Below are 23,792 nucleotides of genomic sequence, written 5' to 3' on the forward strand. Positions count from 1 at the left end.
CTCTTAAGTTGCAGCAGTATGGAACTTAGTGCTCACAGTGACCAGGGTGAAGCCAAGTGCCTTACCTAGGCTACATGGTATAGAAGCCCTTGGCTTGGCAGTGGCTTCCCAGCTCCTACATCTTATTCTGGGGAACCTCCAACTGGCACCATTTTCACTGTTTGAATGAAATATACATCCATGACAATGTTTCAGCAACTGCTTAGAACACCAGCAGACACCAGTCATTTGGGAACTGGCAAGGCACCCAACTGTTTGGGCACATAGCAAGTTCTATTTTATTTTATTTCTGCTCTGAGCACCTGGGCCTGAAGACAAATGAGTGAATCAACCTGGGTGGCTTTCCTAAGAGAGTGGCTGGGCTCTGCCTCCCCAGCTAGAGACAGCAATGTTTCTGAATACCAGTTGCTGGAAACCACAGCATGGGAGAGTGGCTCCTATGCTTGCTGTTTTCTCTCAGGCATCTGGTTGGCCACTGTGAGAACAGGATGCTAGATGGGCCATTGGCCCGATCTAGCGGGCCCTTCTTATGTTCTTCTATCCTGCCTGCTGGTAAACTCTTCTATATTTTTAGTAAAAGGTAAAGGTACCCCTGACCATTAGGTCCAGTTGCGGACAACTCTGGGTTTGCGTGCTTATCTTGCTCTATAGGGAGCCGGGGTTTGTACGCAGACAGCTTCCGGGTCATGTGGCTAGCATGACTAAGCTACTTCTGGTGAACCAGAGCAATGCACGGAAATGCTGTTTATCTTCCTGCCAGAGCGGTACCTATTTATCTACTTGCACTTTGACATGCTTTCGTACTGCTAGGTGGGCAGGAGCAGGGACCGAACAACAGGAGCTCACCCCGTCGCGGGGATTCGAACCACCGACCTTCTGATTGGCAAACCCTAGGCTCTGTGGTTTAGACCACAGAGCCACCCGCATCCCCTATATTTTTAGTAGGGCAGTATAAATGTTCCCCTTCTTACAGATATTCGATACAGGGAGCGTTTGGCTGATAGTTAATGTTTAATGTTATTTATGTTTGCTGTTTTATGAGGTTTTCCCTCTCTCTTCTAGTGTATTGCACTATTCATTGTCTTGAGCAAGGATTTTGATCCAAGAGGCAGCCCACAGATATCAGAATAAAGAATTAAATAATTGCAAACAAGCAGCTCCTTTGGCTTTTGTGTTTCCTGCAAGGATGGCTGACGGCAAAGCGCTGAAACAAAACCCACCGGTCCATGGAAAGTTTCTGAGCAAGGAGCCGCCAGTCGTTTCCTCTGGAGTTGGGGGCATCAAGGCTGTTGCAGATTTTCTGTCGTATCGACAGAGGGATCTTGAAGGCATACGGCCCCAGCTGAGTCGTCAGGGCACTGCCAGGATAGGAACGCAAGGCATCAAAGGAGTTGGAGTTCTGGAAAACAAAAAAGGGTGTAGGCTCACTGGCATCTGTCAGATTTAGAGGCAATTTTTTTTAAACTAATTAAGCAAATAAGTTATAAGCTGCCTTTTAGGGCCCAATTCCCCTCCCCAATGTGTTGTAACAAAATGGCAAATATACAACATACAGATAATTAGGCAACCCGGCATGCATGGATGGTCAGAAATAGAAATAATGGGAAAGAGAAGGGTAAATATCATGCCTTTAAAATATGTATCATTGACTTGCATAGTGGCATCACATTCTTCTGCTTCACTGAACCCAGAGAAAAATCACCCTTCGGATATCAACACGCATGCTTGAACAATAGCGGGTATTGGAGGGTCAGAGCATGTAACCAGGACAGAAGAATTAGGTTGTTTGCAGACTGTTGTTATTTTGTGGCTGGGATTCAGTGGCAAAATCACACTGTGCAATTAAAATAGTATCGGCAGTCTTGTTCTCTTGTGCAAAAGACCCCCTCCCCACAACTGAACTTTCTGTAGTAAGGGAAGTGATGGGAAAATGGAATAACGACTGCTTGATGCAACACTGTATAACCTCCCTGCAAACAAATCAAAATGAATGTTCCATAAGCAGCGGATGCCATATGGCTTCCTCACAAGTGGAAGGAAGGTTGCATTTTCCTGGGTAGGAAACTTAAAATGTGTGAGATAATAGGTTCTGCTCTACATAGTCCTGCAGACTACAGTGCCACATCCATGTCAGAGAAAGCAGGCAAGAAGAATGTGGCCTTCTTTAGCAAGTTCTAGGAGTGAGCAATGGCTCACAATGTGTGTCAGTGAAGATTTTGCCAGTTAATTCTAGCCAATAGCTCAGAGAGGCCACTGGGATTCCTGTTAAATTTTATTCTGCTCCACTTGTCTTCTACCAACCAACCACACAGCCTGCTTGCTTCTGCAGCCTGGATCCCCTTGACTCACCTCTCCAAGGGTAATGTGCAGCTGAAATATCTGTCCTTCTCCTTCCACTTGCCGGACACAAATCTTGCAGGTAAGTTCTGTGGAAGCTGGGCTGTGTCTCTCCAGAGTGAAGGTGCAGTGAAGTGCCCGCTGGCTGCCACTCCAGATATGATAGAAGGGGATTTCCTGCAGCAAATAGTAATAACAATAAATTATTAAATAATAATAATAATAATAATAATAATAATAATAATAATAATAATGACATGTCAGCACACTGGGATGCCATCACACTGGAAATGTGCCAGTTGGTGACTGTGGCAATGGAACAAGTCTACACAACCAGAACAGGTCTGCATGCCTTTTGGTCCTTCAAGTGAAATGCAGCCCACCAGCCAGCTCCTCAACAAAGCACTGATGCATCAACAAACCAGTTCCAGGCTGGTGGGGAGAAAATGGATTAAGGCGCTCCTGGTGGGCTGTATTTGTTTGGCTCGGTGGTTCTTAAGTTACAGCCTTCAAGTCCTGCTTGTGGGTTTCATGGAAGCATGACTTTTGGTCCGGCACAGCAGGAGTCTTCCTATTCTCTTAAGATGTTCAGTCCTGTTCTGGAAAGCATTGTTGCTTAGTTACAATGATGTGTGCGTGTTTATGCAAAGAGGTCTGGCTGAGGTGCTTTTGTGTGTGTGTGTGTGTGTGTGTGTGTGTGTGTGTGTGGAAGGCACTGTGGTCTACAGGTGCTATTCATATCTTTTGTAGGACTCCTAAGCACAGTGCACCCAGGGATGGGCCCATTTAGGGTCTTCCATTCATAGGATAATTTGGGTCTCACACCTGCGTGAGTTGGGCACCACAAGAGACTGGAGAAATGAAAGGACGCCCAACCTTCTGGTGGAAATCATGAAGTAAGGATGTGGGAGAGGACAGAGCAGTCACAAAGTCTTTCTAAGGCATATGAAATGTATCTTCCCCAAAAGCCAGTGACATAATTCTCTTGTGGTACCATTTCACCAAGGATAAATCTGCAGATGAAATATTCTGGAAGAGAACAGTGATGAACAAAAGCAGTTTTGCTGGTGGTCTCATCGAGGCACTCCCTCTGTTGTTGGTATGCTGGCAACCCAGCCACTCACCTGGTACTTGGCCAGGAGTTTGCTCCTCCAAAGTGAATGAGGGATATCATGGATGGAGAGGCGCAAGTTGTGATAACTGTCCTTAAACAGCAGGGGCTTGGGCTCTTCCAACAGGTAGCCACCAAGAGTCCTTTCTAATTCAAGTACTTCCTGTGAGACAAGAGGGGAGGGGAGGAGAGGAAGGACAGATGTGAGGCCCAAGGACAAATGATGGCAATTTAACCAGTGAGCTCCCAGATTGCTCATATGCTGCCAGATGGGGCACTGATAAGTCTCTATTTTGCACAGCAGCTCCTGAAGCAGAATTGCTCCTGGTCAGACACTGTATCTCTTCCTTTATCACATTTACCTTTACCACCATCACTGCCACCAGGGCTGCTTGACATGAAGGGGAGAAAATATCACAGGCACTTTAAGCTGCAATAATAAATAGCACAGGCAACTCATTCTGAAAGGAAGCGACTAGGTTCTCTATGTTTCCAGGCTGCTTGCTGGTGGTGGCTCAAGCACTGGATTCCCTGACACTCATAGGTCTAATGCAGTTTACTATTCATTTGTGGCACAACCCCAGATGCATCTTTCTGGCCATGGGAGCTGGACTTTGCCAGCATCTGGGCTTGGGTGCCTGGAAGCACCTCGTGCTTCCCTTGTGAACATCTCCTCTGCATCCCTCTAGACACTGTCAGTTGGAATTAGGTGTAACATTGATTCAGCCCAATGTACCGCTATTCCTTTGACTAGTGCCGTAACAGGTTGCAACTGATTGGTGCTATAATTCAAGCCAATCAACCAGGAAAAAAAATCCCATCTGGAAACTCATACTCTTTTGACTTAAGTCATATACTCATCTCCGTTTTGGAATGCCAGTATTTTCCCCAGTATGGTTTTCTGCAGCAGTTCAGTATTTAGCAGACAAACCAGCTCAACAATCCTTTCAGCCCTCATGACATCTTGGGGGGAAACAGCAACCCTCTACTTCCTGCACCACCCTGACAATAAACATGACAATATGAAACACAGAGTTTTCTTCCCTATGATTCATTGGTCATATCCTAAATCAAAACCTCAAAAAGCTGATTTCTAGAGTTCTCTTCTGGCTCTTTCAGTGTATGAAGAGAAGCTAGACACCAACCATAACATCAAGGTTAAAAACACACAATGCGGCAAGATCGGAAACGCCAGCTTGATCACTGGAACTAATCACTCTTGTAGGATGAGGGCAGATGGAGATTTATACTTCATTAAGAATGATGGGTCGCTTTCATTAGTCATGCAAAGCAGCGCTACTATTATTGATAGGCTTTGGAAATAACCTGAAAAATAGATATTTTTCAGATTGAGAGCAAGCAGGCAGTTTTCCAGTGGGTCTTTAATCCCTCATATTTTAACTCTGATTGCAAGACAAGCTTGCATATGGAAAATAATGGGTAAGCCTCTAAGGCCTGTAGAATTTGTGACCCACTGTCAGAGCCAGGCAATGCCACGCCTGAACCCAGAGATGCTGTCCTGATGAGCAAGTGAAGGCCAAAGGCCCAGATCCTAGTACCTACACTGGACAGGCCAATCTGCAGGCTTTGTACTGCCTGCCAATCATACTGGGGAGCGTGAGCATATTGCACACCCCTGTCTGGTTGTGTGGGTGAGGAGGGCTCTGAATGTGCACAGCATGCTAACATGAAGGCTTCCTTGGAAGTAAGCCCCACTGTGTTCAGTGTCTAAGACTGCAGAGAGATCATTTGCCATAGCAGCAATTGTAGGGGGCGGGGGGAAGCCCTTGTGTTTTATCTTCAAAACAGGGCATAGAACAGTCTCCTTCAGATACCCTTCCTTTCCCTCCGGGGACCTCCATTTAAAGCAAGGAGGCTGGTCTCTGAGGAATGGGTTAAGGGAACCTATTACTGAAACCAAACTGCAGGTCACTTTTCATGGCATTGCATCAGGCAGTTTTGCTCCCCAGAGCAACCCTTTTCCAAGTTGCATCGCACACTCCTTTGACTGCCAGCATGGCCATTTTGGGCAGCAGCAGTCCAAAGTAACAACAAATGGGGAAGTCGGACAAGTAGTGCTGAACATGCAACTTCTGTGCAGTTTATCCTACCCTCTCTGAGGTATGGCCCCAGGCATAGTCCCAGAGCAGGAAAACAAAGAGGCTGACATTTCCGTTAGCTGAAGTTTTATTCCTAGACACTTAAGAGGTGCAGATTCCAAAAAGGTAGGTCATGTTAGGTCTGGTTCCTCAATGCCCTAGTGATGACTTGAATGCAAGGATGATACTATAGTACCAAAGCAAAGAATTTTCACACCGCCTCAAACGCAACGCTTCTGAGTGGAGACAGTTCACATGTTCAGTTGCATGTCCCCAAGCATATAGTCAGTGCAGAGAAATCAAATGAATAAGGCTTTAGTCTGCCGCAGCAAAGAATTCCAACAGAGAATTAAAGATGAGCACACTTTTATTGTGAACTTAGTTTAATGTCTATGACAGCTTTTTTAAAAGGTACCGTAGGATGTTCAGAGCAAATCTAGGCATAAAATATAAAATAGGAAACTGCCGTATATGAATCAAACCACTGATTTAATCTAGCTCAGTACTGTATGCCCTGACTAACAGCAAATCTCTAGGGTTTCAGAGAGTGATCTCTCCAAGCTCTGCCTGGAGACATCTGGGACCTTCTGCTCGAAAAGCATGCACCTACCATTGAGCTACGGCTACTACCATCATTCCAGGGAATTTCAAGAAACAAGGGTGGTTCAGATGTGTATGTATATCACTTAATGGCTTGCAGATGGATGCCTTAACAGCCCTCAGTGAAAAATACTGCTCTCAAAGAGCTATGGAAGCCTGGTCTACAATACTTATTTGGTGATGGCTATTTCACTTATGCAAGGCGCCACTTAACTGCATTACTGTCATCGAGTGGTGATTTCACCCTTAGACGTGCCATAGGAGAAAAGTGCTTCTAGGAACCCTTTGTTGTTGACAACTCTGGAGCATACTAGAAGCATGATGGGTGTAGCCAGGGCAATTGATGCTTAATTGGCCACAGGTCACCTTGTCTTTGCTGAAGCAAAGACTATAAAAAAAAAATATGGTGCTGATTGCATCGCTGCCTCATGTATGACCCTCAGTAGCCTATTCCTTTGAATGCAGTTGGTTGTAATTGGTTTTAATTTCTGAAAATTAAATTGCTGTAATTCACCCTGGCACCTGCTGGTGAATGGCAGGTAGTAAATTTAGCAGAAGTAATAATAATAATAATAATAATAATAATAATAATAATAATAATACAAAAAAAGAAACATGATCTTTTCTTTTTTAGTAAGTCTATGCCAAAGTCTCAGCTGAAGTGGAGTGATCACTGTGAATGTTAGGATGAGTGAATCAACATTCAGTCTCATGAAGGAAAACGCCTGGGAGATTTTCTTATTGGGGCCACGGAGTGCAATCTAAAGTCAAATGCAGTTTGCTTTCAAACCTATCAAATTTGCACCTCCCAAAATAATATATGAACTGAAATGCAGGCTTTCTTCAAGATTTGCACTTAACCGGGTTCTGTGCTGCACTTCTCCAGCCAAATGATGTTTATAAAAATGAACATGTTAAGAGAAAGCATGCATAAAAATGAACATATTAATAAAAATTGGCATACAAAGATGCATTACATTAGGGGAAATGGCTTCCAAAAAAAGAGTGTATATAAAAATGTGCTTATAAGGAGAAATTCACACTGCTAGAGAAATGCGGAGAACTGAATTTAAGATTGGTAAAATTGATTTATTTATGAAATTTCTATGCTGCCCTTCATCCGAGGATCACAGGGCAGTTTACCATTCAAATAAATAAAACTGAAATGAGAAACCGAGAGAACTGAAACGGACATATTCCATTTCAACCCTACAAGAATCCCGCCGAATTTTTAAGTTAGCTACTGGGATCACGGAGACTATTCAGAATGGAAAGTTTTCCCATCAGAAAAAAAAACTTATTTGCCTGATGAATGGTTTAATTAAGCAGCCAGAAAGGAGGAGGTGTGTAAGACAAGTGCAAAGAAATTCAAGAGGGGCAAACTGAGCAATGTTACCTTCAGGGCATCCGGTGTGTCTTCCAGGCAGTATACTTTGACATTGTATTCCAGCGAAGTACAAAGGGTGGGGGCAAAGATGGCGAGCTGGAGTCTCTTGATGGCAGACCGGGAGTAGGACTCTCCCACGAGGACGTATGTCCCAAGCTGGTCTAGCAGAATATGGCAGCACTTAGGTTCCAACTGGCAGTAGCAGGGCGTGTTTAAAGTCTCTTCATCCAGAGTTACAACTTCCTAAAGGAGAAGAAAGGGGTGGGCAGAGCAAAAAACAGAAGTCAATTTCTTCCTGGTACCTACTTCCATTGGCTGGAGGCCAGTTGGTTAACATGTCAGATTTTTATTGTCTGTATTCAATGTCCATTGCAACGTAACTCAGAAAAACAAAAACTATCCAAGAGTAAGTTAAACAAAAAAAATTCAGAAATACAAGTTGTCAAAATTTTAAATAGCAAAAGTCACCAAATCATTTGCATAAAAAAGAAAGAAATCCCATTGGGCAGTCAACACTGTTTTGGATCAAAAGACAGTGACTTTCTTGCTGCTGGTGCACATGAAGCAAGCTGAAATTATTATTCAATAGATATGTCACTCTGTTTACTAGCACCAGGGTTGAGGGTGCTCTGTTTAACAAGAAGTTAAACAGTATGGTCACCTAAATTCTGAAATTCAAGAAAACTGAATCCTGCAGCTTGCATATCTTGACTTTTCACTTCTGCGTTGTAAACTTCCTAGATCTCATGATTCTAGCAATACGTCTTTAAAAGGGGTTTCTCTATCATACAATTTTTGAAGGGAAAGTTCATCATTTTGAGCAATGGGGTTTCTTATCAGCAGAGACTGATTGACAGGAGATGTTATAGAGTCGTGTGGGGAGGGGGGGGTGAACGAGTAAAAAACCAACAGAAACCTATCTATCTCCTTACCTTAAAATGCTTTATAACTGATAAATAACCATACATTTTTAAGTAACTGGCTTGACCCACAGATTGCATGCGGTGCCTTCACCAATGGAACAGCTGATTCTGTTCCCAAATCATTATGTCTTACCTCCCAGTTTCCTTGGTGGGACTGGGTTTTCAGTTGCAGCATCCAGTCTGGGGAACTGACTTCTGCACAGTGGGGGACGGTGAGAATGACAGGGCGGCATAAGAGCAGCCCGGTGGGGCCACAGGTCACCATGGGGCTCAGCACCGTCTGTGTACCTTCGGATGGAAAGCTAGAGAGGGCAAGGAGAAGAAAGCTAAGTTGTCTCCAGTGACACAAAGGAAGTCAAAGAACTGGGCTGTGGTATCTGTTATCTGCGCCTCAGAGGAAATGGATGGCTTGAATGAAATGGGGAATGGCTTGACTCTAACCTGACGAGAGCAATATTTGCTGAATAAAGCCCCTGAATGCAGTCTGGCTAAATATTAAATTAGTTAGAATTATCCACCTGCCACAATCTCCCCTCCCTTTAACTTCAATAGGGTTTTAAGCAACTGAATGGTGTCCTGACTTAAAGAATAAATACTAGGAATATTTGGTGTTATGTTGGCGGGGATGCCAGAAAACCGGGACTTATAGTTCACATGTGGTGGGGGTGTAAATATGTACTTCTTCTTCTTTTTTTTCTTTTTTTGGAAAAGGGTGTTTAAGGAGATAACAGAAATCACTCAGTTGAAGCTGATCGAAAGTCCAGTGGTAGCATTATTATCAATTTACGATGTGGTGGAAGGTTCACAGGCTATGAAGGACTTGCTCACAATTTTATTGGCAGCTGCGTGAGTTATTATAGCTAGGAAGTGGAAGGGGCAAGGTGAATATAAAATGGAAGGATGGCATAAAGAGGTGTGGGATGCAGCTATTAATGATAAATTAACATGTGCTATTAAGGTTAGATGGGGAATGTGCAGTAGAAATGATTTTGAGGAGATATGGAGGGTGTTTGTAGAATTTGTACTGTTAAAACGGAAAGGGGCCAAACCATCACAAGAGGTGTTGAAATTTTGGGAGGTTGGATAGTAACAATGGAATGGTCTCGGGGGTGGGGTGCACATTTTTATTCTTATTTATTTATTCTTATTACTTTGTCAAAATAAAAAAATAAAATAAAAAAGAAGAAATACTAATGGTAAGTTGAGTGCAGGCAGATAAGAAAATTAAAGGCCTTGGGTAAGATCCAAAGTAATACGTCTAAGGTGGCTTTGGGTTGGATCCTGACTTACAGCAGAATCCTAACTGTGTCTACGTTGCTCTCTATGAAATCAATGAAATGCTTAAGTTGGTCATGACTATCATGACACAGTGACTTCAATCAGACATTAAGTGCAATCAGCGGAGTCTGGAGGCAAGTTTGTAGTGTTTCTTGAACGAAACGCAGTTTGCTGAAATCAAGGGGACTAATGAAAGCAGATTGTGGAATGAATGAGAGTGGGGTAGGGAGTGGGGAACAGTTTACACTGGGCATGCTCAAGCCTTTGACCATGCCTAAAGCAGATCTCCTGGATAACCTCTGATAATGCAGGCCAGATTGAAAAACACAGCACGTTTTCTGCTTTACTTACAGGGTGTTTTCTGCTTTGTTGATCATCAGGTACATTTCGTAGAATTTCCCTTGAGGAATTGCTCCGTGTGGCACCAAGAGGCTCACCCCTATGGACCAGAAAGGGATGGTAGAGGAGAAGAGAATGAATAAAGGGTTTTACTAGATTTAAAAATGATACAACCCTCAGCTCTGCAGTACATCTTCCCTTCTCTCTGATCTCTCTCCCCCCAAGTCAGTATCTTAGGCCGCAGGCACAGAGCTAATGAGAAGGTGCAGTGGACTCACTCTGCATCACCAGCAACCCTCTGCAAAGCCCCCAAGCAAGCTCATCACCTGGTTTCTCACCCATTACCTCGAAAGCTGTGCCTAATTATTCCAAAAAGAAAAGATGGCATCTCTGGACATTGTTTTAGTAACTGTCAATACAGCATATCACTTGACCTTCAGTGCCCATTATCTGCTTCTGCCCAGACGATGCCTGGGGAAGGTGCCCCTCTCACCCACTTTGGTTTTATTTAGCACTAGAGTTAAACCAAGAAGCTGCTTCTAGCTGTGTGCATTATGCGTTCCTTTTCACTCCCTCTGCAAGAAAACCTGTGGCAAAGGAAGAGATGAGCCATCCCACAGCAGATGAGGCCCATAGTCAGGGATCTTCCCCTTGTAATAATTTAAGATGATTGAAAATTCCCAACCATTGCATCCTGGAAGAACATCTAAGTGAACAGGAAGCCTCATTCCTGAACGACTGCCTGAGGTCAATAATAGCCTGGATGGGGGGTGAATAACTTGAAACTCAATATAGGCAAAGATGGAGATGCTTGTGGTATGTGGACTGTTGATGGCAATAAATATCTCTGCTCTGGATGGAATGACACAAACACCCCTACAGGAGCAGGTTCAGTGTTTAGAGGATACTAATGGATCTGGGCCTCTTTCTGGTATTCTAGGCGATGTCAATGCTTTTTACCAGCTGTGCCCCTTTCTAAAGTGCCTGGCATGAACAAGTGGAGAGGCGACAGAGCGTGGTGCTCTAGGACAGGTTAATATCCCTTTAAGGTTCTCCACTCACCAGTGAGGGGGAGAAACTTGGAAGAGATAGTCACAACTAGCAAGTACATAGGAGCTCAGCTGGGTTCCGAGACCTCCCTGGAGCAAGGTGTCAGCTCAGAGCTGTCCAAGGTGCTGCAACCCCAGCTTGACCTACTACAGACTATGTTTAGGTCAGCCTGCCCATAACCTCTTGGTTCAATAGACTCTCAGATAAAGTCAGGACAGTAGAAATTTCCCTTCATGCTGACATTTACCTGTGCCAGGGATGGTGAGCCTTCCTCCCAGGCAGCCGAACGTCCCAGTGGCGCTGTTCCCAGGCTCCCGAGGCAGAGTCAAGAGCTGCTGAGAGCCCATGGTCTTGTTCCTTAGGTTCATGAAGTGATTATCCCTGAGGTTCTCCCCTGGGAAGGTGCCTGAGGGCATGACTCCCAGCAGGTCTGTCCCCTCATGCATCCCGGGTGAGGATGATGTTGTGGAGGAATTGTACACTTTGATCTTGAGGTTAGGGAGCGGGTCAAGCAAGGGAGAGTTAGTCATGGGGATTTTATCAGAGGAATCTTGCAAGGCATACATGGGGCCACGGTACACGCCAGCATTGGCTGTCAGGTCGGGCTGCATTGAAGGGTGCAGCAATTGGGGGGTGTCTGCAAAAGAGGTGGAAAATGCTTAATGGTATGTTTCTCATAGAAGGAAATAGACACAGACAGCACGGCTACTCCTTGAAAGCTTGTCTGAATGGTTAAAAACAAACTTTAAACATACACCAGAAAACATGCAGGGAGATTTTATTCCAAAGCGTGGGCCTCAACTTGCAATCTGAACAGCTTACAGTTGTACCACCTCCTCCTGTTGGATAATGTGTCAGATTTTGACAAATATCTGCAGGCTAACTGATGTAGCTTTCTTCTGAATTTAAGCCACTTTCTTCTATTTATTTATTTGAAACTTCTACAGTTTATTTCACACTTTCCATCTTGTTTAGTCTCACAAATGATTTAGTTAATTGAGAAAAAAGAAAGCACCCAGAGAGTTCCAGGCTAGCCTGGATATGAATCCAGATTGCCCTGGACCAAGTCCACCTCTTTCTCCACAATGGGTTCTAGCGGCCTTCAGTTCAAATGCTTGGTTGTATCTGTTTTCTCCTTCTGCCTTGTGAGGTTCAAGGACGTATGAAAATGGATGTGAAGCTTGTGAGTAAGCTGGGGTCTTACCATGTCTGGAGGTCTTGAAATTGACTGGGTGGAAGCCTCCTGTCAGAGCAGCGGAAGAGTCTGTTATGTCAGTGTCAAAGTCCCGGCAGCTGCGCCTGTACACAACCACCCCGACAGCCATCAGGATAACAATGAACACAAAGATGGCAACCACAACACCAGCGTACAAGGCCACATCACCGGTAGCCTCCAGTACTAGAAGGAAGAGAGAGAAAGATTAAAACAGAAACTGAAAAAAGAATTGCCACTTTCTGCTTGCCTCTTTCTTTATTTAAATGATGTTAGGATGCCTTTCAGTAATATTATCATGATGGCATGACTCTTCCATTCGGAATTCAAAACCAAAACGTTGTACCACATTTCCGCCACCTATTCTGATTCCTTCCCCCCTCTGTCTCAGGATTTTTGGAAAGGCAAGGAGGAAACAATAGAAAGTCCAGCTGAAGAGAACTTAGAAACAAAAGACAGAGATTGCCTTGATGTCTGAAGCCCTCTGGCCCTCAGGTTCCTTCAGTGAGACTAGTTAGGAAATGTTTGCTCAGGCAAGTCTTTGCTTTGAGGGACTTTGCATGCGACTGCCCCTCAGGAATGTTATCTCTTAGTAGCATGTTCCCTATTGTCATTCTTTACAGCATGGGTTGGACACACAAACCACCAAAAGCCTTTCTCTTTAGGTTACGGAGGTTACGGAGATCAAGCTGGAAGCTTGACTGATTTGTAAATGGAATACAACACTGGGACAAAAGTTATGATGACATCATAGAGTTGTAAAGTTGGAAGGGACCCTGAGGGTCATCTAGCCCAACCCCCTGCAATGTGCCCAATGTGGAGCTTGAACTCATGACACTGAGATTAAGAGTCTCATGCTCTACCAACTGAGCTATACCAGCTACAATAACCACAAGTCCTTTTTTTCTTTTTGAATTGCTGTGTTGGGCAAGTGGTGCAAGAATTAGGCTCTCTCCCAGACAAAGGCAAGCTTATTTTGGTGGTCTGGAGAGAAGAAGCCAGAAGGAAAGAAAGGTTAGCAGCAAAGAGGGAATGGCAGGAAGCAGGAGCCATGGGCTTGCAAAGCTATAATCTGCTGTTCAGGAAAGAAATTTAGAGAAATTTATGGTATCCAGAGCCAGGAGCCAATGAGGAGAATAACTTTTATTGCATTAGTCCTTAGACCATACTAGCACAAAGCAAAACAGGAGCCCCTGAATTAGGATGGGGCAATGGGGGGGGGGTGCAATAAGGCCTATGGATCTTTGACTCAGTGATAAGGGAAATGATCACCAGCCACAAGGCTGCTGTTTCAAGATCAGCAAGCCTGAATGCAATATTCTTAATGCACACCTGCCTATGCTTTAAATGACCTAGTCAGAAAACCTTGGGCAACCTTGGCACAGTCACGGACCCCTAATTAACATTGCCTCTGGAGCTATCTATTTATACATGACGCGTGCTGTGACTCCTTGGTCTCCCTTGGTGCGCAGAAAAGAGGACCGCGGTAAAAGTCATCTACCTTGAACTTTTAAAAATGTGCACACGCCTGAGGAAAAAACAACAACAACAACACTGCCGCTCTGTGAGACTGGATGCACAGAGATGATCAACAGTCCATGAACCGAGTCAATCTCTCCTGTAGGTTCGTTTTGGTAGCAAACAGGTCCTAGATTGCTCTGGACAACAAGGCAGCATCAGCTCCTGAGTGGCTGAGCTCGCAAATGATGTTTGCTGCCTAGTGCTTTCCCCCTGCTCCCAACCTCTACTAACTATGTTGAGTTTCATCTTTAAGATCTTCTTGGCTTTATAAAGTTTATTTACGTCAAAAATGCTGGGCCTTGGATTCAACACTTCCAAAGTTCTGCAGATCAATTTGTTCAAACATGCCCAGGAAGACCTTTTTGGAGCGGTGGGGTTTGGCCATATAAGATGATAGAAAGAACTGAAGCCTCATCCCATCACTGCCTCCAAAAGAAATGCTGTATGGATTTGCTAATAAAAAAGCATGGCTTTTTTTCTTCAACATGCAATGTTTAGTTTATTTTTTTAGTTGCTGCTTTGTTAACAGTTTTTTATAGATTGTAATTGTTTCACTAATGCTTTCTTTATTCTGTATGATTCATGTTGTATTTGTGATGTTCTATTCTGTTCTATCATGTTACTGATTATTTGTAAGCCGTTTTGAGATTCATTTGAACGGAAAGAGGCATAGAAATATATCCAATCAAATCGAGAATTACTCCAGATATGCCAAGAGACTGGCATTTACAACAATCTCCTCCCTCCACCCCTGTTTTTGATTTAACTGTTTCCCTCTTCTCCAAGCTCCCCCCATTACCATGCCCTGTTGTCACAGGTTCCTTCTTTCTGAAAGGGACTATGTGGAACTGAATCAAGGTGTTGTTGTTGTTGATTTTTTTAAAAAATTTTTTTTAATTATATCTGGACTACATGTACAATTGTGTGTGATCCACTGGGAATTTCTTCCCTGAGGGTAAAGGCACAAGGAAGAAATAACAGGGAATTCCCCCTGAGGGAAAAGGCACGAGGAAGAAATAACAGGGAATTTACAGGCTTTGAAGTATCCAATCAGCGCCATTTCCCAATCTATAGGGATTGCTAGGGTAGACAGAGGAACGCTCCATGCCAAGCTTCCATCATTGCTTGCTACAGAAGTAATTTCCCTCCCTCTGACTAGAAGGTGAAATACAACAGCAAGGAATGCTGCTAAAATAGTTTGGGGCTTGGGAGGGTTGACTCCCATGCTAATGTTATTTATTAAGGTGTCACCATCAATATGCATGGCACTTCAAAGCAGGAGCAACAGGGAGCCCCAGGGAGCTTGCAGCCTCTCGTTTGACAATGGAAATAAAACAGAAGGGAGGCAGCAGGAAAGCGATTTGCGTGACCAAGGCATGGAGGCTAAGGTGTTGAGATGCATAGGCTTTGCAAGGATAGTTTTGAAATATCTTTAGAATAAAAGGGGGGTGGCGGGGTAGAATAGAGCATTCTGGGAGGTCATTGTGGGCATAAGGAGAAGCAAGGGAGACTGAGCAAAGAGAATTTTTAGGTGGCAGAGAACGGCAGAATTGGAAGAGTAGCAATTACTCTGCCACCTTTATCCTCCCTTTATTTGATTTTCAGTCTGCATTACAGAAGATAAGCTATCACTGATGAAGCTAATAAATATTCTGCACTGGATGCTACTCATGCAGAAACAGCTCTGCCTTCTATGCTTCACGTTCACAGACATTATCACGTTTTATTGCCACGCAGTGCAGCAACTGATGGCACCCTGCTGCAAGGAAAGGGGAGGGATGCGCAACAAGAACACCCCCATCTCTTGCAAAATGAAAACAAAAACGAAACAAAATAACGTCACCGCTATAGCCCTATGTCAAGGAGTTACAGAAACACCAACAAGTTACTTGAGGGCGAGAGAGAAAGAAAGCTGGGAGGGGAAGAACAATGTTTGCACCGAGCAAAAAACAAAAGCAAAGAGTTTCTCTTTCTCGCTCTTGTAGATGAATGGATGAACTATAGCTTTAATTTCCATTGAAACTTTACACTGAATTTAGTCAAGGGAATAACAGGTGTTGGTGGAGCATAGTTTTTGATTTTATACAAAGAACTGATATTTGCATCATCATCATCATAATCATTAATTCATTCCCATGACCCAAAATGTTGTGTGTGTATGTGATATCCTAAGGTATACTGGGAGAGCTGTAATAATAGGTCAAGGCAAAACTGAGCAAAACAAAAATAAGAATGGCCTAATATTTATTTTTTTTACAGTGGCACGTGGCTGTCAGCCATCCCAGTGCATTTGCCGCTGCTATCCACAACACTAGAAGCAGGTTTGTTTTACTGGGAGCAATTGGGTAGAAAATGGCCAGCACGTTTTCCATTATATCTCTGTAAACAAAAAGGCTAGAGAGCTTTCTTAAAAAAAAAGAAGCAAGCAAGCAAGCAAGCTGAAATGTTCAGGGAAGGAGTCCAGAACATCACATCCATCTCCTTCCTGCTGGAGGCTACAAAGCTTTATTATTTAAACCAGCACTGAACTTAAAACCACCACAGTATCTTTCCTACTGAATCGGAAATAAACCTGGTTTGATTCTAGTTTCTAAAACAAACCCAGTTTACTTTTCCAGGTCCACCAGGCCCAACAATGTCTACATTCCCCTTCCCACTGGCTTCAGCTCCCTTGAGGCTGCTAGAGTCACACAGAGATGGTCCTCCAGGAATGTTTTAATACTGAGGTAGGGCAAATGTTCATGTATAGCAGACAAACCCGAACCAAACCTAAAGCTTAAATGTACAACAAATGAAAGAAAATGGCTATGAAATGGAGACTTACGGTGACTTTTGGGCTCGCTTACAAATCTTTTATCTGTCGGGGAAAACAAAGTTCAAAAACAAAGGTTGAAAAATGAGAATGGCGACAATGAAGATGGTAACAAAAGGAAACAAAGGGCAGTTTAGCAGCTCTGGCAAACCGAGGACTAAGGGTATGGTGAAAACGTAAGCACAATGGAACAATTTGTACTGAAGTGACATGCAAGACAAAGCCACGTAAACTGCAGTTGGAAGGGAGGAGGAGGAGGCTGGCATATTCACTCCACAAGCAGCACCTCTCAAATATCTGCACTGCTGTATCTGCCCACAGTATCAGGAGAGTGCCTGCGAAATGTAAAACCAACATCACGGTCTGGGATGCTGTGCTAACGTGCCTAAGAGCAGAGCAAGAGTCCATCTGGTCCAGCAGTCTGTTTCTTAGGATGGCTAGCCAGCTGCCTCCAGCAAGCCCGAAGCAGGACACAATGGTGATAGCTGTCTCTTGTGGTTGCTCCCCCCAACCACTGGTATTCATTGCCATACTTCCCATGACCATGGAAGCCCCCCCCCCTCCCCGCTATGTGGTCAGTTGGTACAAACCACCCAACTGCACTACTATTGGTTCTTCACAACATGTGACCCACCAGTCCTCTCAGGCATAATCCTAGAACCAGTGCTTTTTCTGGGGGGACGCATACCTCTAAACATTTTGGGAGTCTTTGTACTTTTGTCCATTTACTGTATTTATTTTTCCCAATTTGAACTATAAAATGGTGATTTTCTTGAGTCAAAATGAGAGTACCCCTAAACATTTTTTTTAAGAAAAAAAGCACTGCCTACAACTCATCTGGACAGAAGCAATGAACTGCCATGTTTCTCAGTTGTCCTGTCCTCCGTTAGTGGCAGTTACCCCAGTCACCACCAAAAACACCCCCTACCCTCCAGTCAACATAAGAAAGTGCTGGAAGAAGCAGTAGCATCTAATTTATTTTCCTGTGGGGGAGCCATGCTGGTCTGTTGCAGTCAAACCCAACAGTGTTGTAGGACGTTTAGGACGAGCACATATATTACGGCGTAAGCCTTGAATGGTGCACTGCAGAGGTCAATGGACTCCAACTCCCATCAGCTCCAATTCCTGGCATGGCCTACGGCCAGGAATTATGGGAGTTGTAATCCACCAACACCTGAAAAGCGCCATGTTGACGGGCAGAAGCTTTCATGGGCCTGTTTCCACATCATCAGATGAATGAAGTACAGTGCTTTTTTCTTTTTTTAAAGAAATGTTTAGGGGATACTCCCATTTTCCTACTCCTATTGAAATACCGTTCCTCAATGAGGTCAAACTTAGAGTCACAAAATGTTTAGGGGTATACGTACCCCTGCGTCCCCCCAGAAAAAAAGCACTGATGAAGTATATGGTGATCCCAAAGTGGCAGGGACACATATATGGTTGGGATGGTGGAGGAGGAGGAAGAAGAGAGGGATGAGGGAGACAAAATGCTAAAGAAGAACAGACTAACTCCAATTCATCTTAAAGTTCTTCAAACTTGCTACATGTTGACAGTGGCGTAGCGTGGGTTGTCAGCACCCGGGGCAAGGCAAGTAATTTGCGCCCCCTAACCTGTGGATTTTAGCACTCTAGTGCGAGCGCGCCCCCCCAGATGTTGCGCCTGGTGCCGCCGGCCCCGCCTGCACCCCCCACGCTACGCCACTGCATGTTGAAAGTTCCCACACACTGGAAAGGTACTGATCCTTGTTAGGCAATGGGGAGGTACACAGAGCACAGTGTTCCTTGCCTCTCGGTGTGTTGCTGCTTGGTTTTCTTCTCAGTACCTTTTGCCTGTTTAAGTGTTAACTGCCAGCAGCAGGCTGCCATGGTGCGCAGTTTGACTGTGCCTGCAAACTGCACCCAACCTCGGCTGTCATAATGCCTTAATTTTTCCCAGCAGTGAGCTTCTCCAGAGCCAGCAGCTACTGGAGGGAGGGGGAGATGCTTTTTCCCTTTTTCAAAAAATAAATTGCGTCTCTGTACAGGACTCCCCCTCATCTCTGCTATCTGCCAACATGGATCAATCCAGTGATTCCATTTAAGATGACACACATACATTCTCATGCAGCAGCGGCATGAGGTTAGAATTATAGCATTTGGGGGGGGGTGAGCAGATTGCGGTGGGAGGACAGAATTCAGGCAGCAATATAAATTCCGGCAAAATAACGAGCCAGTAAGGTATCACAACGGAAATCAACATGACTACAGCAGGTGGCAGCACTGTCACAATTTTTATTGTATTTTTTTTAAAAAAGCAGGGTTGCTCTTGTAGTAAAGTTTGCTTTTCTGCTCATTCAGGCAATTTATTTTGATGCTCTGAAGCAGGCTTCTTCAACCTCAGCCCTCCAGATGTTTTGAGACTACAATCCCTGACCACTGGTCCTGCTAGCTAGGGATCATGGTAGTTGTAGCCCGAAAACATCTGGAGGGGCGAGTTTGAGGAAGCCTGCTCTAGAGAGATGTAAATAAAGCAATTCTCCCCAGCCTTGCCTCAAGTTTAGAGTAGAAGGGTTAAAACCAAACATCTTCTGCCTCCTGCCTTCCTGTGACCACCCAATGGGCACTTTAGATACTGGCTGAGCTACTGTGATGTCATGGAATGTTCATGAATGTACAAGCAGACTGGAATGAAGATGTTAGCAAGAGAATACTGGCAAAGCAACGTGCTTTCCTGAGCTGTCAAATATCCTAAAGGGCCACAGGTCATTTCTGTTGGCAAAATGACTCAGGCAAAGGTCCTTTGCAGGCTGCAAGACCATTGAGCTAAAGAGCAGGTACACATGGGGGTAGGAATAGGCTGATGGTTGTTATGTAGAACCAAGGAAAATTCACTCTGCACTTGTCTAAATATATTTTTCTTCATTATTGCTTCTTGGCTTCTGAGGCTTAGTCCTAGCACTGAAAGTAATTTCTGTAGCCTGAGAGATCTGGATCAAGTTTAAGCCAGGTGTTCATGCAAAGCAAAAATCCCACTGAGGTACCATCAGGACCCATTTCTTGGATCACATTGTTGAACAAAATTCACTGGATTGCTTTCCCCAGCACTATGATGGATTTCTGAAGGAAATGTAAATGAAATATAAGACCTCTCTCTCATTTCAGTGGGAAATGACACTATCCACAATTGCTTTACCCTGCCCACCTGTGTTCTCCTTTCTTGTATGAAGAGGAGACCCTGTTCTACTTCTCATAGTTTCACTCTTTGAGCTCTACAGGTGGAAGAGGGATCCTGCCATCATGGGTTCTGAATGACAGTCCATCTTCTTCAGAAGATTCACATTCAAGATTAGGACTCAAACCTCATTAAGGAAAGGCTGGCATTTCACCCACTAACCTTACCATACATAGTTCTCTTGATCTATCTAATCTTATCTATCTATCTATCTATCTATCTATCTATCTATCTAATCTATCATCTATCTATCTACAAAGGCAGCCAGCAGTTCATACAGCTAATCCTTCTAACTGAAATATTCTGCTCTTCTGAATGACCTACATATTGTTTGAGTAATACAGGTGTCTACATCAATCAGCAGTCTCAAGTCGACTGTTGGCTGGGCAGCAGCACAACTGGAACCCATTCAGGTGGGCTGCAAGGATCTGTAGCCCATTCCTAAGCAGGTGGACTCAGAAGTAGCTTGCAGCTCAGTTGGGTTTGCTCACCACTATGCCCTAGCGTGCTATCTCCATGCACCTCCAAGACTTGAAACCATTCACCTAGAAGGCTGATGCCAACCAGAGGCAATGGGATGATCTACACATTACACAGTGTCAAATGCAGGTTTGCTATGGAGTGTGCACTCAACAGGAAGTGAAAAATAATCACAGCTCTGTGACAAGTGTACCCAGTAATTATGTGCACAACAATATGTTTGATCACATCCACACATCTTAGGTACAGAAGAAATAATTAAGAAATAAAGTTTATGGAAGGGAGTTTTTATGTCTCTTCCTCCTCTCAGCAGTCCCCCCTCCAACACAGTTCAAAAGGGAGCCCCAAGAGAGGCTTTCTGTGGGTCTCAGGTAACCACATTGGGACAGAGCGGAGAGGAAACTTCCATTCCTTAAATGACCTTAAGTTAACTTAAGTTTCAAACCTGTGAATTTAGGTGGCCAGAGAACTTCATTGGGACTGGTAACAGATCTGGGTAAGGAGCTGAAAGGATGAAATCAGTGTTCTCCCCCTGCCATATATAAGTCGGCAAAAACAAACCCCTGTGTTGCAATGAGAACCAACCACAGAAACAAAGACACAACACGTAGGCTAATAACTGTTAGAGCATATGCAATAGACTAATGATATCATTCAAAAAGTAGGAATAAATCTATTAGAGTTCATATATACAATGTAACAGACTAGTGGCACAGAAGGTCTTCTGTTGAAACCTTTGAATAACCATTGTGAGACTGACCTTTGATGCCTATCTTGAATGCATGGCCTTGACATCCTGAGGCACTAGTCTGTTACATTGTATATATGAACTCTAATAGATTTATTCCTACTTTTTGAATGATATCAAAAATATCATAAAATAGAATGATATTCTATTATATATGCTCTAACAGCTATTAGCCTACGTGTTGTGTCTTTATTTCTGTGATAGATAACTTGGCAACAGAAGTTTGTCACTGGGTCTTACATGCCCACCTGCAGAGCTTTTTCAGTACAACTGAAAAACCTGCCTCCCTTCTGTCTTCCCTTTCCCCTCTGCTTCTTATTAGGCACAGCAAATCGACTCACTTTGCATACAGAGCCCATCAGTGCAGTTTTTGGAGTCAAGCAGCACTCCGCTGCAGTCTTTGCCTCCGTTCCTGGGCGAAGGGGCTGTGCATTCTCTGCTCCTCCAGTGTGTGCATTCTGTGCTGCAGGCTGACCACTTGCTCCATTCCGTCCAAGCTCCGTCTACTGCATTTCGGGAGGGAAAAGACAGTCAGGGACTAATCCATCACCAGAAGCACCACCATAAAGGAAGGAAACTAATTAGAGATGCACAGGCAGAAGGGGTTGGTGGGGGGGGCAGGGAGAGAGGAAACAATTTCTTGTAGGACTAGCTTACTAAATCCTGAAAAAAGCAGAATGCTGTGATGCCCTTGTGAAATAATCTATTGGCACCACCAGCCCCAAACCAAAAAGCAAAGTAATACTGGCTGGCAGGCAAGATCAGACTTAAAACATTGCAACCCTCCAACACAGGAAGCTATTCCACATCGAAAACATGCACTATCTCCCACACGTGTTTTTACACCAAAATTTTGTTGTATTTTAAGTGCGCCTTAATGTGACGCATACTGATACAAGCAACTATTTTCAGGCGTGCATCTAGTTAGAATTTCTATGCTGCGTTTTAGCAGTCCTCTGAACAAGCCTGCAATGTAGATCAGTATCATTAACCCCATAATGCAGCCGGTGAGCTGGGGTTTGTTAAAGGTCACCTACCAAAAAAATTAGGTGACATCTTGAAAGCTGTAGGTTCTAACTACTACAGCAGCTTCCTCTTTTTTAAAGCACTGCCTGCTTTCTTGCCACATCTGCCAGTTGTCATCCCAACCAAGTATAAAATGTAATTTAAAAAAAACTAAACTAAATGGAACAGATTTGACTAGCACATGCATTCCCAAATCTGCCTTTCTTAAGGTTCCAGCCTCCCATCATCACATGTATGATTATTTCTTTTTTGCTTTCTTTTGAAGTCTAAAAAGAGCAGCCAGACACAAAAGTACATTGAATTATCACAAAACAACCCGCTTCTTTATTGTTTATCCTGTTTCGTCCCTCCAGGCCGCAAGTGTTAAGAGCATTGTTATTTTCCTCAATTCCTTGCAATAACACATCTTGCTGCTAGCAGATGCTGTGATGTTAGCAGTTCTTCCTGTAAATTATGAGTCTCACTTCAGTTGTGACTCAACATAAATATCATTGCACTATATAATGTACACAGAACTTTTGTACAAAACGGAATATTGGATGCCTTTCCCCAAACCCTTGATATTTAAAGGTAGTTTTAAATAAAGAATGAGCTGTTTTAATAAATGACATTTGGAAACTGGTGGATTGTTTTCTAAAGCAGATATGGTTCCCAAGTGCTCTGCTGCCTGGCTTCTGCTGCTTGAGATACTTTAACGCTCTGTACAGGGTACTGAGTCTAAGTCAACTGGCTACATCAAGCTTTGCCACCAGATTCTGTGCTATACAAACAGAAACAGTCCTGTGTGCGAATACAGCTCACTGTGCAGAGTCCAGGAGCGGCTGTCCGAGATGCCCTCACCTGGGCACATAGTGCTGCAGGAGATCTTCTGCAAGGACTGTCCATCGCAAACAGAGCCACCGTTGAGAGGCGCAGGATTGGTGCAGGTCCGGGTGCGCTTTTGCCATCCACGACCACAGCGGTTGCTACATGGGGACCATTCTGACCAGGTAGACCAGCCGCCATTCACTGTGAGCAGGGAAGAGAAGCAAAGGATATTAAAAACCATGAAACATGAAAGAGCAGACAAGTGAGGCTATCTCCTCAATACCAACCTAGCTGACATCTTTCTCCTGTAGCCACTTCTAATGTTACAGCTGCCCACACAAAATATGCTGGGAAACGCCTACATTGTGTTGGATTCATGTGGCAGCTGTAACATTCAATAAGTTCTCACCACCATGGCTGTCCCAATCATGCCAGGGTTGCACATTTTTGGTGGAGGCTGGCACCAGACTGGACACTCTCCATGTGCAATTACCACAAGAGGGAAGCCCAAATGCTGCATCTTCTCCACCACCAATCAATAATAATAAAATGTACCTCTGTAAGAACACACCTATTAAGGAATATCTGCAAAATTGTAACACCTGTGCATCAGAGACGTGCACTGGTTGTCAATTAACTGCTCAAGGTGTTAACTATTGGCACTTAAAGCCCTGAGCAGCTCAGGGCCAGTTTATTTGCGAGATTGCCTTACAATGAAGCAACCTATAACTTGTAAGAAATCAATCAATCAATTGATGGGGAAACTGCAGAGGTAGGGACTCTTACAACAACAGCAACAACAACAACAACAACAACAACAACAACAACAACAACTTATTATTTACACCCC

At 44.0% G+C, this 23,792-nt stretch overlaps 1 protein-coding gene and 2 long non-coding RNA genes across 4 annotated transcripts in view; 1 reads left to right on the plus strand and 2 right to left on the minus strand.

The window, feature by feature from the left end:
• The window catches only part of LOC307216337, a 355,708-nt gene that overhangs the window by 52,839 nt on the left and 279,077 nt on the right, over nucleotides 1-23,792 (minus strand). The window lies entirely within an intron of this gene.
• Nucleotides 1-23,792, plus strand: part of LOC307216357 — a 621,279-nt gene that overhangs the window by 30,872 nt on the left and 566,615 nt on the right. The window lies entirely within an intron of this gene.
• Nucleotides 1-23,792, minus strand: part of UNC5B (unc-5 netrin receptor B) — a 168,281-nt gene that overhangs the window by 7,974 nt on the left and 136,515 nt on the right. Inside the window, exons 6-16 of one of the 2 annotated variants that reach the window (XM_079976253.1) lie at nucleotides 22,976-23,143; nucleotides 21,451-21,615; nucleotides 16,683-16,715; nucleotides 12,329-12,523; nucleotides 11,372-11,761; nucleotides 10,087-10,174; nucleotides 8,591-8,759; nucleotides 7,544-7,777; nucleotides 3,462-3,611; nucleotides 2,350-2,514; nucleotides 1,221-1,399 (exon numbers count right to left, since the gene is read on the minus strand). In XM_079976253.1, coding sequence (XP_079832379.1) covers nucleotides 1,221-1,399; nucleotides 2,350-2,514; nucleotides 3,462-3,611; nucleotides 7,544-7,777; nucleotides 8,591-8,759; nucleotides 10,087-10,174; nucleotides 11,372-11,761; nucleotides 12,329-12,523; nucleotides 16,683-16,715; nucleotides 21,451-21,615; nucleotides 22,976-23,143 — 1,936 coding nt within the window. The remainder of the gene's footprint in view (nucleotides 1-1,220; nucleotides 1,400-2,349; nucleotides 2,515-3,461; nucleotides 3,612-7,543; nucleotides 7,778-8,590; nucleotides 8,760-10,086; nucleotides 10,175-11,371; nucleotides 11,762-12,328; nucleotides 12,524-16,682; nucleotides 16,716-21,450; nucleotides 21,616-22,975; nucleotides 23,144-23,792) is intronic. The other variant, XM_079976254.1, reaches the window with a different exon arrangement.

Source organism: Podarcis cretensis (assembly GCF_951804945.1).
Source record: "Podarcis cretensis genome assembly, chromosome: 5".
Classification (NCBI taxonomy): Eukaryota; Metazoa; Chordata; class Lepidosauria; order Squamata; family Lacertidae; genus Podarcis; species Podarcis cretensis.